This window comes from Panthera tigris, chromosome B3, assembly GCF_018350195.1.
Source record: "Panthera tigris isolate Pti1 chromosome B3, P.tigris_Pti1_mat1.1, whole genome shotgun sequence".
In the NCBI taxonomy this organism is placed as follows: Eukaryota; Metazoa; Chordata; class Mammalia; order Carnivora; family Felidae; genus Panthera; species Panthera tigris.
The window spans coordinates 52,627,063-52,641,515 of NC_056665.1; the positions used below are offsets into that span (position 1 = coordinate 52,627,063).

Here is a 14,453-nt window from a genome sequence, read left to right on the forward strand (position 1 = left end):
TGTGGATGATGATCAACATTTTTATGAAAACAAGTTGGCATTTCTGTCCTCTTTTAGAATTGCCTGTAACATCACCATTAGGTATTGCTGTCATTAAAAACTTGGAGAACTGGGAACAGATATTGCAAGAGAAAATGGATCAGTTTGAAGGTCCACCACCTAACTATATCAACACTTACCCAACTGACCTTTCAGTAGGAGCCGGACCAGCTATTCTTCGAAATAAAGCAATGCTAGAACCTGAAAATACTCCATTCAAGTAAGGATGCTTATAATGCCCGTGAAAACGTAGCCTGGTTTAACTTTTCTGGAAGGTAGTTTGGCAAAATATGCTTATTTTATGTTTTTGTAAAAACATTCATAACTTTGAACCTACAGTTCTATTTCCAGCAGTATATGTGAAGGAAAACATTAGAATAATCTGGATAGAAAACATTTTCCCCAGGATGACCAATAATTGAATAGATGTATTACTTTTGTAATCAAGAAAAAGCATTTATTATATTTTTGCCATTTTAAGAATTCATACAGAAATATTTTGGGATAATAATCTACATATACAAACAAGGTGCTACTTACATTTTGGCAATAATTTAATAGTAAATATATTAAGGTTTTTTATTGATGTTTTGGTCTTCTACCTGCCCTCCTGTCTGTCCTTTGGATAAGCAGCAAACTTTTTGTGAGGCACCTGTCCTGTGATTAAGAGTATCACTGATAAACTTGAAAAAACAGGCTTTTTAGCTTTGGGGGGGTTGTTAAAAATGAACTCTGTGACTTTATATTCATTGGTGATGTTATGTAACCAACAGAACCAACCTACAATATAATTTAAAAAGAGAATAATAGCTTCTTTTGACTCTCAGCTCAACCTGTTCATTCAGAGAACCATGTAATTAGAGAATTAATTGCTAGATAAAGGAGTATTTTTAGAAGAACTAAAAATTAAAAGAAAAAAATTATAAAACTTTGCTGAACTTAATGATGTATCTTCTTTGCAATAGATAATGGAGGGTTTTTTTTTAAAGTTTCTGCAGATATGAAGCACATTTTCTACAGAGCTAAATAAGATGTATTCCTTTTTTTTAATAGGTCCCGGGATTCTTCTGCACTTCCAGTCAAAAGACTCTGGCATTTCCTTGTGAAACAAGAAGTCCTTCAAGAGACATTTATTAGATATATCTTCACTAAGAAAAGAAAACAGAGTGAGGTATTTTGGGGAAAAAAACCACTTTGTTTTGTAATTTTTGTTTAGTTTTAACTTTTTTAATGATTTACTTTTTGGTTGCAACCTAATTATCTTTCATACATTATGGGTAATAGTTTACCTGACTACAGTGAATTTCTTCTATAAGATAAAATCTTAGACTTTTCATTTTATAACAATGAGACAACATAGGTCCCTTGGTAAATCACGCATAACCAAGTGAAAGTTGGTACTTCTTTGCAAGGCTTTCCATTGGGCTTTTACAAATAATAAATATTGTGATGGATTATTTGGGTGATTTAATATATAAATGAGTGTACTCTCTGTTATGATTCTTTGAATATCATTTAACAGGAAATCTAACATAGCCCTTTAAAAGTATTTTGTTTATTTAGCGTTTAGAAATGAACAGGATAAACTTTGGAAACAAATTCAAGATAATTTTTGTGAAAGAGTATAAACTACAGAAATATGAATATGTGATGAAGGAAGTTTGCTTTTACAAAGTGATGCAAAAGTTTGGCACTGCACAGTGATTTTTAAGCTGATTGTGAATTAGTAATTTAATGTCATACAGGGTTCAAGAAGAATCAGGAATTTGGGAGACTGGTACTTTAGAACTTAAAAATATCTCTTATAAAAGAGGAGGGTACAGATCTGTTACATGAGCATATCAGTCCTTGTGGCTACTTCATGAGATAATGGGCAGCGTAGAGAGTGTACAGAGTAGAGTGTCAGATTAGATTAAAGATTTGGCAAACAAAATCTATGAGAAAAAAACAATGAATTATATTTCACTTAGAAAATTGAAAACTGAGAGGGACAGTTCATATGGCTCTGTTTTCCAAGGTAAAATAGAGAACCACATCTCCATTTGTTAGGGTTTGTTAGGGAAATCACAGATTTCATTCTCTTTCATTTAGTTGACTGTTGACAGTATTTCCTGTAGTGATGCTTCATCCAAATTTCATAAACTAAGAAATAGATTTAACATAAAAGATACCTGCTCAATTAGGACTCTGTTATTCACAGAAAGCCAGTATATTAAGGGATCAGTTTTTTGAATGTTTAGTTCTTCTAATTATTAAATGTAATGATTCCTTGAAAATGGAATATGTTTAATTATTCAGAAGGTTTGTAGCATGGTTTGGTTGGATTGTCAGAGCCTCAAGAGTTGTGGGAAGTGAGGTGTCTAGGTTGCTTGAACCCTTAGTCTTGTCTTCAGGATCTACTCTCTTAGGTTTCCTTCTTCTGTAACTAAGCCTCTCCCTCCTTCTGCCCCTTAGTCTCTCCTTTATATCCCTCAGTCTCTGTGTGGTTGGTATCAGCAGCCCCATATACTGTGTGTTCTCTTCAGATTTTCTACAAGCAGAGGGTCTCCATGAACAGCGAGGTGAAATTTCTTAAAATGCTCTGTAAGCATTGGTTGGCTCCAAGGATGGGAAGTACATGGTAGGAGTTTGGTTGGGAGGAAGAATTTTTATCATGTACCCTCTTGTACCTTTTGGATTTCAAATTATTGAGTGGAATTACTATCTTGTTCAGTGCTGTCCAATAGAACTTTCTGTGATAATGGAAATCTATATCTTTTGTATACAATAGTTATTAGGCACATGCAGTTACTGAACACTTGAAATGTACCTAGTACGGGCGCCTGGGTGGCTCAGTTGGTTAGGCATCCAACTCTTGATTTTGGCTCAGGTCATGATCTCACAGTTTGTGCGTTCGAGCCCTGTGTTGGGGTCTACACTGACAGCATAGAGCCTTCTTGGGATTCTCTCTCTCTCTCCCTCTCTGTCTTGCTCTCCTCTCCGTGCGTGCTCTCTCTCTCTTTCTCTCTCAAAAGAGGTAAATACACTTAAAAAAAAAAAGTAGCTAGTGTGACTTAATTTTGTTTAAATGGTCACATATGGTTAATGGCTACTGTTTTGAATAGCACAGATGTACTGAAAATTTGTTTTCAGTAAGGAAAAAATTGAAAAAAAGTGTTAAAGCTGTTAAGACAAAATAAAAACTGGTCACTAAGCTCAGAAATATGGAACATTTGTCAAAATTATCCATTCAGTAAGAGTAGATTATCTTTTTAAATTATTAAGTAGGATTGTAGTACTCATAAATTTGGTAAATTCAGTGAATTGATTAATTAGTCAAATTGAAAAACATCCTAAAAATTCTAAAATGTTGGCTCATTTTAAAAAATTACTTAGAAAATTCTCCTGAGAAATGCTGAAATTTTAGGTATATTCATAAGAAGATATTTTTACTCATTGAATATGTTAAAGAAGAATATTCCACAAGACAGTTTTTGTGAAATCAGTAAATGTTGCAAAGTCCGCTATTTATGATTAAAGGCAAACAGGTTGTTCAGCAGTTTGGCTTTTGTTGAGTGGGCCTTGCACACAGTTACCTTTCTGTCATTGTTCCTCTGTAGCATCCCTAGGCAGTCGCTGAAGGCGTGCACAGAGAATTTGGCCCTTTTGGTTGAAAGTGAAGCAATCACTTCAAGAGATATTAGGAGGGGTGTATTGCTATGATCAAACCTTCAGAGGTTTCCAAAGAAGAGCAGAACTATTATTCTGACTGTAGCCATCCTTGATGACCCTGTCATCAACCAGGAGTAAGCTCTTTGTGTGATTTCTTTCCTGTGCGCCATTTTATCAAACATCTATTTACTTGTAAGGAGAAAATATCATTTATAGTGAACAGTTGATGTGAATTTCAGTCCCTAACTACCCCTTCATGGATATATTTCTTATGAGTAAGAGTGAAATAATTATCAGTACTTTGAATCTGTGTTCAGAAATAGTGTTAATTTGTATTTGAAATAAACCTCTGTAGACTAGGAATCTGTGCAGTGCATTTTCTCATACAAGCAGGTTTTATTTTTTAGACACTGCAGTTTAAATTAGAGCTTTAAGTTATATAACTGGCATACAAATAACTAATTTTTATTTTGAGACAGCTTTTATGTATGTAATAGGCACATTAATTTTGCCTGTTTTGCTTTGTATTGTGTTCATCTGATGACATCACATTTTACTTAGTTTTTCTTTCTTGATTCTGTGCTTTTAAAAGGGAAGTTTACAAATTACCATCTTTAAATTATGGAGTGACCATTTCAGTTTGAAATTTTTCATTCTCTTTATAATTTCATTTCATGCACGTGTTTTGTGTTTGTGACGGTGTGGTGTTACTTAGTCTGTAGAAGAACGTGTGGAACAGGTCAGACAAAACTGCGTAGCAGAGGATTGCCACAGCAAGGTAGTGTTCCACGCTCTTGTATTTTTAGCTCATTCTTAAAGTTCGAGGAGCTAACCTTCATCTCTAATACTAACCCGTTGGCTAGCCAGCTAATCGAAATACTCATTGCTCCCATACACCTCAGTGGTGTAGGTTAGGAAACACTCCACCATGTCTGACTTGCTCTTCCTAAACATTGGTTCTTCTCTTTCCTTCTTCCTGTTCCATCTTCACTTCTGTCCCCTTTTCCAGCCTGTTCTTAAACACGTGGTTATCTTATCTTTCCTCCTTGATCCTGCATCTTCTTTCCTTCTGTCACCTTTGACCCTAAGCCAGTGCACCTTCCTCTCATCAGTCTCCTTCATCCCTTTCTAACTGTTCTTCCCAACTTTTCCTTCTTCCTGTCTTATTACTCTCTTTTAAAATGTTTAATTTCTTACATGACTTGTCTTACTGTCTTTTTCTTCCACCCTGTGCCTCTTACTGCATACACATTTTTACTGCAGTGTCCGCACACTTTTGGAAGAGATGCACGCGGCACGTTGCTGTTACAAATACTAATAAAAACTTACTAGTTACCTTTCATGACAGTCAGTATCCTGTCATCATAATGGAAATCTTTATAGTCAGGATGATTATAGGGCATCAGAATTTAAGCTAATTCCAAAGTTAATTCTCAACATACTAAAATTACTGGTACCTTTTTTCTTGCTTCTGCTGCTGCTACACTTTCTTCTTATTCTTCTTTTAATTCTGTGGAATGTGTGTGTGTCTCTCATGGAGCTACACAACAACTAACTGCCGGTAACGTTTTGTAGGTTGAAGCTGATCTGGGCTATCCAGGTGGAAAGGCGAAAATCATTCATAAGGAGTCAGATATGATCATGGCATTTTCCATTAATAAGGTAAAAGCTTTAGTCATTGTAAAGATTGTGCCATTATTTTAGTGAAGTCGCTTCAATTATTGACTCTGCCTTTGCTTTATAGGCAAACTGTAACGAAATTGTCTTGGCTTCAACACACGATGTACAAGAACTTGATGTTACTTCTCTGCTGGCCTGTCAGTCGTATATATGGATTGGAGAAGAATATGACAGAGAATCCAAAAGGTTAGTCTGCCTTGTGTAGTCCATTTTAAATGTAGTATTCTTAAAAAAGAACCCATTAAATGGTTATGCAGATTTGAATTATCTTGAAAAGTATATATATCTCTTTATTTGGGTAGGAAACCAATATAATTGGTTTAGGTGCCAATGAAAGGCTCTTCTTAAATCAGTGAACAAATTACTCATACTTCTGCCATTCCGCACGGAACTATTCATAGTGTTTGACTCAGAATAATCCCCAACACCAAAGCCTAATGCCAATAACTACAACATTGACATTTAACCCTAACAAAGAAATGTCAGGAATTACACAGTATTCAGCGAATTCAGTTGGTTTGGATAATTAAAACAAAAAGCAGAATATACCAATATGTTAATAAGACTGATTGATAGGTCACATTTAGTGGTAAATTTCATCATTCCTTCTTGATTATCACCTTACAGGCATACCTTTTTTACAGATGAAGATGTAGACAAGTTCATTTTTCAGTAACGCTGTGGATACTGCACCAAGAGTGTTTTGCAACACTTTCCTATTTTGGGGTTTCTCCTCCACATTTGCCCTCCCTCTTGCTTTTCTCCACACTCTTGGACATTTTATGTGCTTGGGAATGGTGCCATCATCACCTCTCTCCTTGTTCTGTAGGGTTTTCTGTTTTCTTAGGATATAATATTACTAGGTCTCAGTATCATACTGTCAGAGTTGATGTAACCATGTAATATGATATAGTCCATCGTAAAAATTACTGTAACATTTTTATGTGATGATTACCAGTACTTGAAGAAACGTTTAAACTCAGATTTCTTTAAAATGTATGAGTTTGATACATGGGATATCTGTATTTGAAGAGACCTTATAATCTTTTTCTATACATGATAAAAAGAATATTTGTGTTAAGTTCTTCAAAGCAAACATTTGTTCCATCTTGTGTGCAGTAAAATATTTTGTCTCAAGGGGAAAAGTTAACAGATACTAAAATTGCCTCTGATTAGGAATTATATCTAAGTTTTCCTTATGGATATTTATTCATTTTTTTAAAAGTAAAGACTGTCCTGTGGATACATAAGAAGCTGTGTAATTGGAATGTGTGTTAAGAGAACACTTCGTAGTAACACACACATGTTGTTCACAGTTCAGATGATATTGATTACCGTGGTTCCACTACAACTCTTTACCAGCCCAGTGCCACGTCCTATTCAGCAAGTCAGGTGCACCCACCTTCCTCTCTGCCGTGGCTGGGCAGTGGGCAGACGAGCACGGGAGCTAGTGTGGTATGTTACTTACGATTCAGTGTGGTTTCTGGGTGTGGACTCACTCCAGAATAAGTGAAAGTCACTCTGACTCAGGAATGATCCTCAAGATGAGGGCAATGACTAGTTAGCACCCCATAACTAATAATGTTAGTTAGCTAACATACTGTGATTTTCTGTCAGGAGCATGCTGTTCCTCACAACAACCCTAGGTGGTAGGTGACAGTATTATCTCCCATTGTATAGATGGGCAAACTGAGAGGTGCAAAGTGGTAAAGCAGAGACAAAGAGGAGTTGTGTCTACTGTATTTGAAAAATGCATCTATAACATTGTTGTTAGTCACTGTGGTTGAAGGGATCCCATTCTCATGTTCTATTCTGACGAGTCTGGAGAGACTCCTGATTGTCCTCAGGGAGAGCACTTGGAGGAGAGTTCCCTTTATTCTAGATGAAGCTGCTTGGTACCCACATGGTCCATATGGGCCAGGGCTGTGCCAGTACGTGACTGCTGCTGCAGCCTTCAGACAGGTATCATGTGTTCAGTGGTTCAGAACACCCACAACAGGGAATATGTTAGTAATATTCCAGTTGTAAGAGAATAAAGGCTATGAGAATTAGAGTTGGCCTTCCCCTCTCTTCTGCAATGCACTAAATGAATTTGGTTTTTTATCTTCTTTTAAAGCTTATGAAAAGGAATCTCCATAACGTTAAGAGAATGACGTCCCACCCAGTCCATCAGTACTGTAAGTATTTTATTTACGATCCAAAGGATTATAAATGGCCTCTGTCATTTTGAAGTTCATTTATAGAATGGAAAATATTGGAACTCTTTAGCTTTTTCATTTTTTATTTTCTGCCTTTCCTTTTGTGTTTTAGATCTTACAGGTGCTCAGGATGGCAGTGTACGAATGTTTGAATGGACACGACCTCAGCAACTTGTCTGTTTCCGCCAAGCTGGCAATGCAAGAGTTACCAGATTATATTTTAATTCACAAGGCAACAAGGTTGGTTTGGGGGTGGGGTGGGGGTTACTGCTCACTTCATCTGAAAAAGATATTTATGAGGAGATGTTTAGTAAAACTACATCTAAAAATCAATTCAGTGACCCTGGATTTAAGCTAGGCAGATGGTTTATTGGTGTCTGTTTATATGCCCCCTTGGCTCCCAGTAAAGCACAGATCTTCAGTTTTTTTTATGGATCAATCATCTACCTAAAGATATTAAATACTCTGTGAAGGTAAAGAACTCTATTTCTGTTGAGTGTGGTGGTGGTACCTAGTAAAAGCACCTGAAATCTTCCTGTTTCTTACTAAAGGAAAACAAAAAAATAGGTATGGAAGAGCACTTAAAAGGTTTCAGGGTATTTTTAGTGCTTAGCTTTCCTGGGACCTACACTATAGAAATAGGGCAGGCAGAATGTTAAGTGAGATTTCAGTGACTCTCAATCAATGATTTTGCCTTCGATACGGTTATAAGAAGCTGTGTTTAATATTTGTGCCATTCTTACAGTGTGGTGTTGCAGATGGAGAGGGCTTTCTGAGTATCTGGCAAGTAAACCAAACTGCATCAAATCCTAAACCTTACATGGTAAGTATCACTCAGCATTCCCAGAGCACGTCCAGAAGCTGCTTATTTATCAAGTGTCTGTTTAAGACACTAAATCTCATTGGAGATTCACTCATTGGATCTGTTGAAAAAGGGACACCTCTGCCCAGCAGCACAGCACCCATTATTTGCCCTAGTTTTAGACCGAAATGACTAAAAAGCAAAAAAGCTTCCTTTTCAGAACTTGAAGGATGACTACTGTATTTGAAAATGTTGAGAGGCTTCCCTAGAAGTGTTTCTACTTTTTTGAAAACTCTTAACTTCTTGATAGATTTTTTTAAAAAAAATTTTAAGTGTTTATTTTTGAGAGAGAGAGAGAGAGAGAGAGCGAGCACAAGTGGAAAAGCGGCAGAGAGCGGGAGATGCAGGATCCAGGCTCTGGGCTGTCAGCACAGAGCCCAACGCAGGGCTCGAACCCACGAACCGTGAGATCATGACCTGAGCCAAAGTTGGACACCCCACCGACTGAGCCACCCAGGCACCCCCTTTCTTGATTTATTTTTAATATAGTACCTAAAGTGAATCACTACCCAATTCTGACAGGTTTTATGTATTCTAGTTTGCTCCAGAATTTTTCTTACTACATTATAAATTAACCAATCCCAATGGGCCACTTCACTCATTAATCCAAATCATATTAAAACATTTGATGATGTAGATAAGCCTGTCTTCACTTGGTGGGGGCTCAGTTGGGGTAGGAAGGCTGGAGGGTAATGCTATCCTGCACAGAACTTCTTCTGCACAACTTCATATATGTGAATTTTCTTTTCTAGACTATATATGTGTGTTCTTAATTATGTATATGAGACAAGATATTTCTCTTAAATTAGTGCCCTGTAGACTGTCATAAAGTTCTTACAGAAACGAAAGTGTTCTTGAATCTGTCCTCTTACCTTCACTCACATCTAGATCATGATCATTCCAAACAGAAGAATGTTTTTTAAAATACCTGGACACCCTCCTGAGTCTTCACCTCCAGATTTCTATTCATTCACCTGATCCAACAAGAAAAGTCATGCCTTGGCTCAGTAAATGGTTTCCCACATACTAGAACATCCTTAAGAGTGGTTTTGGGCAGCCTTAAGGCTATAGATTATTTGCAGGACATTTGACCTTGTTTTTATTACTGCTAAAATCTTCACAGGGAAGGGAAGATGAGGGCAGGGAGCACAGAGGTGGTAAGGAAGATGGATGCTTGCATTTAAGTTATGAAGTTAATTTGACTTGAGTTCCTCACAGTGTAGTGTAAGACTAGATGGGCAGGTGGGAGTGTCCCTCTTTGGGCTATTGTTGTTTATTATGATTTATATTATGTAAAGTTTATTAAATGTATTTGAGATCATTAGCAAAAATTGTTAAATGGCTTGGTTAAGTTCATCCTGTTACTTTGTTAGATAATCTATAAAAACAACCTTTACTTGCATATTATTACCAACTCTTCCAGTTTTAAAGTATCACTGGGTATTAGTTAAGAATATGCCAATAATAGCTAATCTGCTTATCACTTTATTCTAGATTTTTAAAACCTGTTCTTTGCGCATGCATATACTGGTAGCAGAGCTATGTGTTTGTGCTGTACCAGATTTTACTGGATTTTTAGGTAACATCATTTGCACTTTATTTTTCATAGAATTGGCAGTGCCACAGTAAAGCCACAAGCGACTTTGCATTTATTACCTCTTCAAGTCTAGTTGCCACATCTGGACAGTCCAATGATAACAGGTAGGTTGACAGAAGCATAAATAATCACATTTTTAAGCAGAAAGGTATTCTTGCTGCCAAGTATGGATTTTTTTACTTAGGAGTTTTTGCACCTCTGGATAAAAAAACTTGGTTACATAATTCTTAGTAGTTTTCCTTACCAAAAAGAGAAAAACAATGTAGGTTATCAACAAGTATATGTAATTATGTTAAAGTTTTGTGGGGTTTTTTTGCGCTATTAATTGTCAGCTTCTTGAGACACTGTAGCCACCATACTCTGTACTTTTTTTGACCTGACATCATGTTCATTGGTGATACTTCCATGAGTAAACACCTCATTTCCCTGTGGTGGTTACCCCTGGGGGTACAGCAGCATCCCCTCTCCTCAGGAAATCATGTCTCCATTTCCCTGGAGTGGTAATGGAAAAGAGATGGGCTTGAGGGATGAGATGGCAGAGACAGGTGGGGCCTTGTGAGACACAACTGTGTGGTTTGAACAGGATAAACTCTTACAAGAGCTACATCCCCAGCTTTTATCCTGATCCTACTTGAGAATCATTGCTTTATAAATCCGAGTGAACAAAAAAGATAGTAAGATACAATACGTAAAAATATTTGACTTGAAGACAATAACAAAAAACACCTCAAAAATTATTATTGTTTTCTCTCTATAAGAAATGTATGCCTCTGGGACACATTGGTATCACCTGGAAACAGCCTCATTCATGGTAAGTGAGTTAAGATCTATGATTTTTAATACCCTACGAAGGAATGCTTTCCTGGTTTTATTCTAGCCAGTGAGTGTTTATTCAAGGATGTAAATGAGTGGCTATCTTGCTGAGGTAAAGATCCAACTAGCATAGAATAGCGTTCGTTTTTTTTACATTTCAAAATATGAAGATTGGTTCTGCTAACGAGGCTTTTTAAGAATTAGTTGCAAAGTATTTGAGCTCAATAGAAAGGAGATATGCTAAAGAATTACCTAATAATAAAGAACAAGAAATATGAACAGTGCTATTTAAATATTCCTTTGGGGTGCCTGGGTGGTTCAGTCAATTAAGCATCCAACTCTTGATTTCAGCTCAGGTCATGACCTCAGGGTCATAAGATGGAGCCCTGCATTGGGCTTCATGCTGAGTGTGGAGCCTGCTTGGGACTCTGTCTCTCCCTCTTTCTCTCTGCCCTTTCCTCACTCTCTTTCAAGATAAATAAGCATTTAAAAAGTTTTTTTAATACTATTTCTTTTAAGGCAGTTTTTCCAATTGGAAAAGATAGAAGGCTCCATGCTCCAATACATTTGGGTTAAACAAAGCTAGATGGATTCTTTTACAGAAAGATTTCTCAGTCTTGTATTATACATACTGATACACATTCTGAAAATATAGTTATTTCTCAGTTTTGATTGCAATTTTTTTCTGTGAATAATTAATAGCTCTTAAAGATTTCCCCCATATTGGTAGAAAGCATTAGTTATATTAAAATGCAGAGAATGCTGGGAAAGGTAACCCTTTCCCTATAGCTGGTCATTTTCACACTGCTGTAGTAGAGTCTGTTACTTACCATACAAGCTGTATGGGCAGGAACTAGGATAGTGTAAATACTCATTGTGGTGGGGATTAATGTGGTGGCTGAGTGTGTCATTGGGAAGCTTGGTCTCTGCACTTTGGCTGCTATAGGCTTCTTACAAGGCAGCATAGCTTAGTGTGGGCTTAAGGTTTAAGCTTCCTGCAGGTGTTTTCATATTGAGATTATGGGTAAGGATGTTTTTTCTGTCATTGCTTGGAATCTTTTTTTTAATACTTGGATCATGATTACACAAATTGAAATTAAAAATTGGTAATTTCTGTATTATTTAAATGTGCATTCAAACATTACCAGAATTGCAAGATTATTTGGGAAAGACTCGGTATTTTTCTTCTTCAGGTTTCACATGCCATGATCACGGTGCCACTGTACTTCAGTACGCGCCCAAACAGCAGCTCCTCATCTCCGGTGGTCGGAAAGGCTATGTCTGCATTTTTGACATCAGGCAAAGACAGCTACTTCACACGTTCCAGGCGCATGACTCCGCTATTAAGGCTCTGGCCCTGGCTCCCTGTGAGGAGTATTTCACTACAGGCTCAGCAGAAGGGAACATAAAGGTGAGTCAGTATAAAAAGTTGGAACATGCTAAGTGTTATCTGTATCTGCTGTGAAGACTGGGGAAAAAATGACCCCACTGCACTCTTTGAAATGTGGGCGTAAAGTAAGGCTTTGTGAGATAGTGAAGGCCTCTTGACACCCTTCCTTCCTTAGTACTATGTGGTTCTTTCTAGCTTAAGAAGCTTTAGAAAACTCTGTTTTGAATTAAGTAAGAGTTGTTAGTACATAGAATTTTTTGTAACATTATTTTGGCTCCTCAGGACCTCCTGTCTCCCCTCTTCTGCCTCCTAGTACCTTACTCTGTTGTGTATAGTTGGGGTGAGGTTTCTGGAAAAGGGAGATGGTAAGGTTCTACTTATAATGCCTCAGGGCTTCCCTTGATATTAGCAATGTATCTAATTCGCTTAAATATTTAATTGAATTAGAGATGGAGGTATGTGTGGTTAATATGAAACTATAAGAGAATGTGAAGAAGAGACAGTGAAATGTAAGAATAGTAAATGAATAACGTGAATGGCATCAATCAGGTAAGCCTTTAGGAAGGTGGGGTGGGGGGTGGGTACTGGGAAGTTGGGCCAGTTCAGGGCAACAGAAATGAAGGCCATGTTTCTGCTTTTGGTCTCTGTTTTTTAAAGACTTACACTTTGTGTTTTCACTTTCTTCTCAACTAGGTTTGGAGATTGACAGGCCATGGCCTGATTCATTCATTCAAAAATGAGCATGCGAAGCAGTCCATATTCAGAAACCTTGGGGCTGGGGTCATGCAGATTGACATCATCCCTGGCAACCGGATCTTCTCCTGTGGGGCAGATGGCACGCTCAAAACGAGGGTTTTGCCCAATGCTTTTAACATCCCTAACAGAATTCTTGACATTCTATAGACTTAAAGATTGGGGCTTTATTTTTATAAACACTTCAGTTAAAAAATACTCTAGTAATTAATAGGCATTTCTGCTTTCCAAGCAGCTGTTAACACCTTGAAAACAATACAGAGAATCTCTGTAGAATTGGGAACTGATCAAGCTGAGTGTTGCCCATACAGGTTGGTAGAATGACTGTGCATGTACCTTGTCATCATGCTGACATACTTAAAAACAAAAACAAAACCTAGTGTTGTACGAGGGGTAGCTATTCTTTACAGCATTTAGCAAACCTGATTCAGAAAACATCTGAGGTTAGAAGTTAGCATATTAGTAATTTATAACAACAGGAAGGACCTTCATACCAAATTGAGGAAAGAAATGTTGCTGATTCAGGTTTTCCTTTCTTGTCTTCCCACTGATGGAAGCATGCCTGCAGCTCCTGCGTTGAATGAAGGATAGTCACAAGGTGTTAGAAAGTCTAGATCACCAGAAACACTTTCTGAGCTGTGGAGCAGTGTGCAGTGACTAGTTCTCTGCTGGGAGAGGTCATTTCCATTCTTTACTGCTGATTATTTTTCCTGTTAGTGTTTATACTGAGCTAGTACTGTAACTTGCAAATGAGTGCAAATTTAAATGCAATGTTTTCCTCACAATTTGCACACTCACATTTTTTGGACTGCTCGTTTTTCTATTTAAATATTTGCCTTCATGTTAGGAATGTAATACTTGTGACCATGACATATTTGTAGTTGACCTAACATACCAGTTTAGTACTTTTTCTTTCAGGGTTAAACCCCCACAACATTTAAGGCTATGTTGAAACTACACCAATAGAGCATTTCATATCATAATTTGAATGAATGTTAGGCTTTTTGTGGCCAGTTAATAGTTGATGAGATTGGTGATATTATTTATTACCACAGCCTATTGTATAAACTATGCAGAGTTAAATATTATTTGCTTATAAATTATTAGCCAGTGTCCTATTTTGACGTACCTCCTTGGTTATGACCAAAAAATGTTCTTGAGATACTGAAACCAATGTCTGTGTGTTTAAATGTTTACCAGCAAATTGTCTCATCATGTTAATGAGAATGTTAAATGCCTGTGTGGTAAATAGTAAAATTTAATGGCATAAAAGCACCTTTCTCTGAAGGCGATGTGATGTTCAGGCTGTGAAATACATATGTAAAAGAAAAATAAATGTTATTTGTTAGAGTTTTACCTTAGTTTGGTCTGGAATTCTTTAATATTTTTAACTACTTGAGATCATTTTAAATTTGATCAAATATTTCAATAGAGTTTGTAAGCTACTAGGCAGTTCATTTATGCACAGAT

General features: G+C 36.9%; 1 protein-coding gene across 3 annotated transcripts in view; it reads left to right on the forward strand.

The window, feature by feature from the left end:
• DMXL2 (Dmx like 2) overlaps window positions 1-14,339 on the forward strand; it is a 152,286-nt gene extending 137,947 nt beyond the window's left edge. For all 3 annotated transcript variants that reach the window (XM_042988851.1, XM_042988852.1, XM_042988853.1), the window contains 13 exons: window positions 58-259; window positions 1,093-1,210; window positions 4,406-4,468; window positions 5,266-5,352; window positions 5,435-5,556; window positions 6,687-6,825; window positions 7,487-7,547; window positions 7,681-7,808; window positions 8,314-8,391; window positions 10,040-10,131; window positions 10,786-10,838; window positions 12,034-12,251; window positions 12,924-14,339. In XM_042988851.1, the coding sequence (XP_042844785.1) occupies window positions 58-259; window positions 1,093-1,210; window positions 4,406-4,468; window positions 5,266-5,352; window positions 5,435-5,556; window positions 6,687-6,825; window positions 7,487-7,547; window positions 7,681-7,808; window positions 8,314-8,391; window positions 10,040-10,131; window positions 10,786-10,838; window positions 12,034-12,251; window positions 12,924-13,133 (1,571 nt within the window). In that variant the 3' untranslated portion in view covers window positions 13,134-14,339. The remainder of the gene's footprint in view (window positions 1-57; window positions 260-1,092; window positions 1,211-4,405; window positions 4,469-5,265; window positions 5,353-5,434; window positions 5,557-6,686; window positions 6,826-7,486; window positions 7,548-7,680; window positions 7,809-8,313; window positions 8,392-10,039; window positions 10,132-10,785; window positions 10,839-12,033; window positions 12,252-12,923) is intronic.
• Window positions 14,340-14,453: the final 114 nt, after the last annotated feature.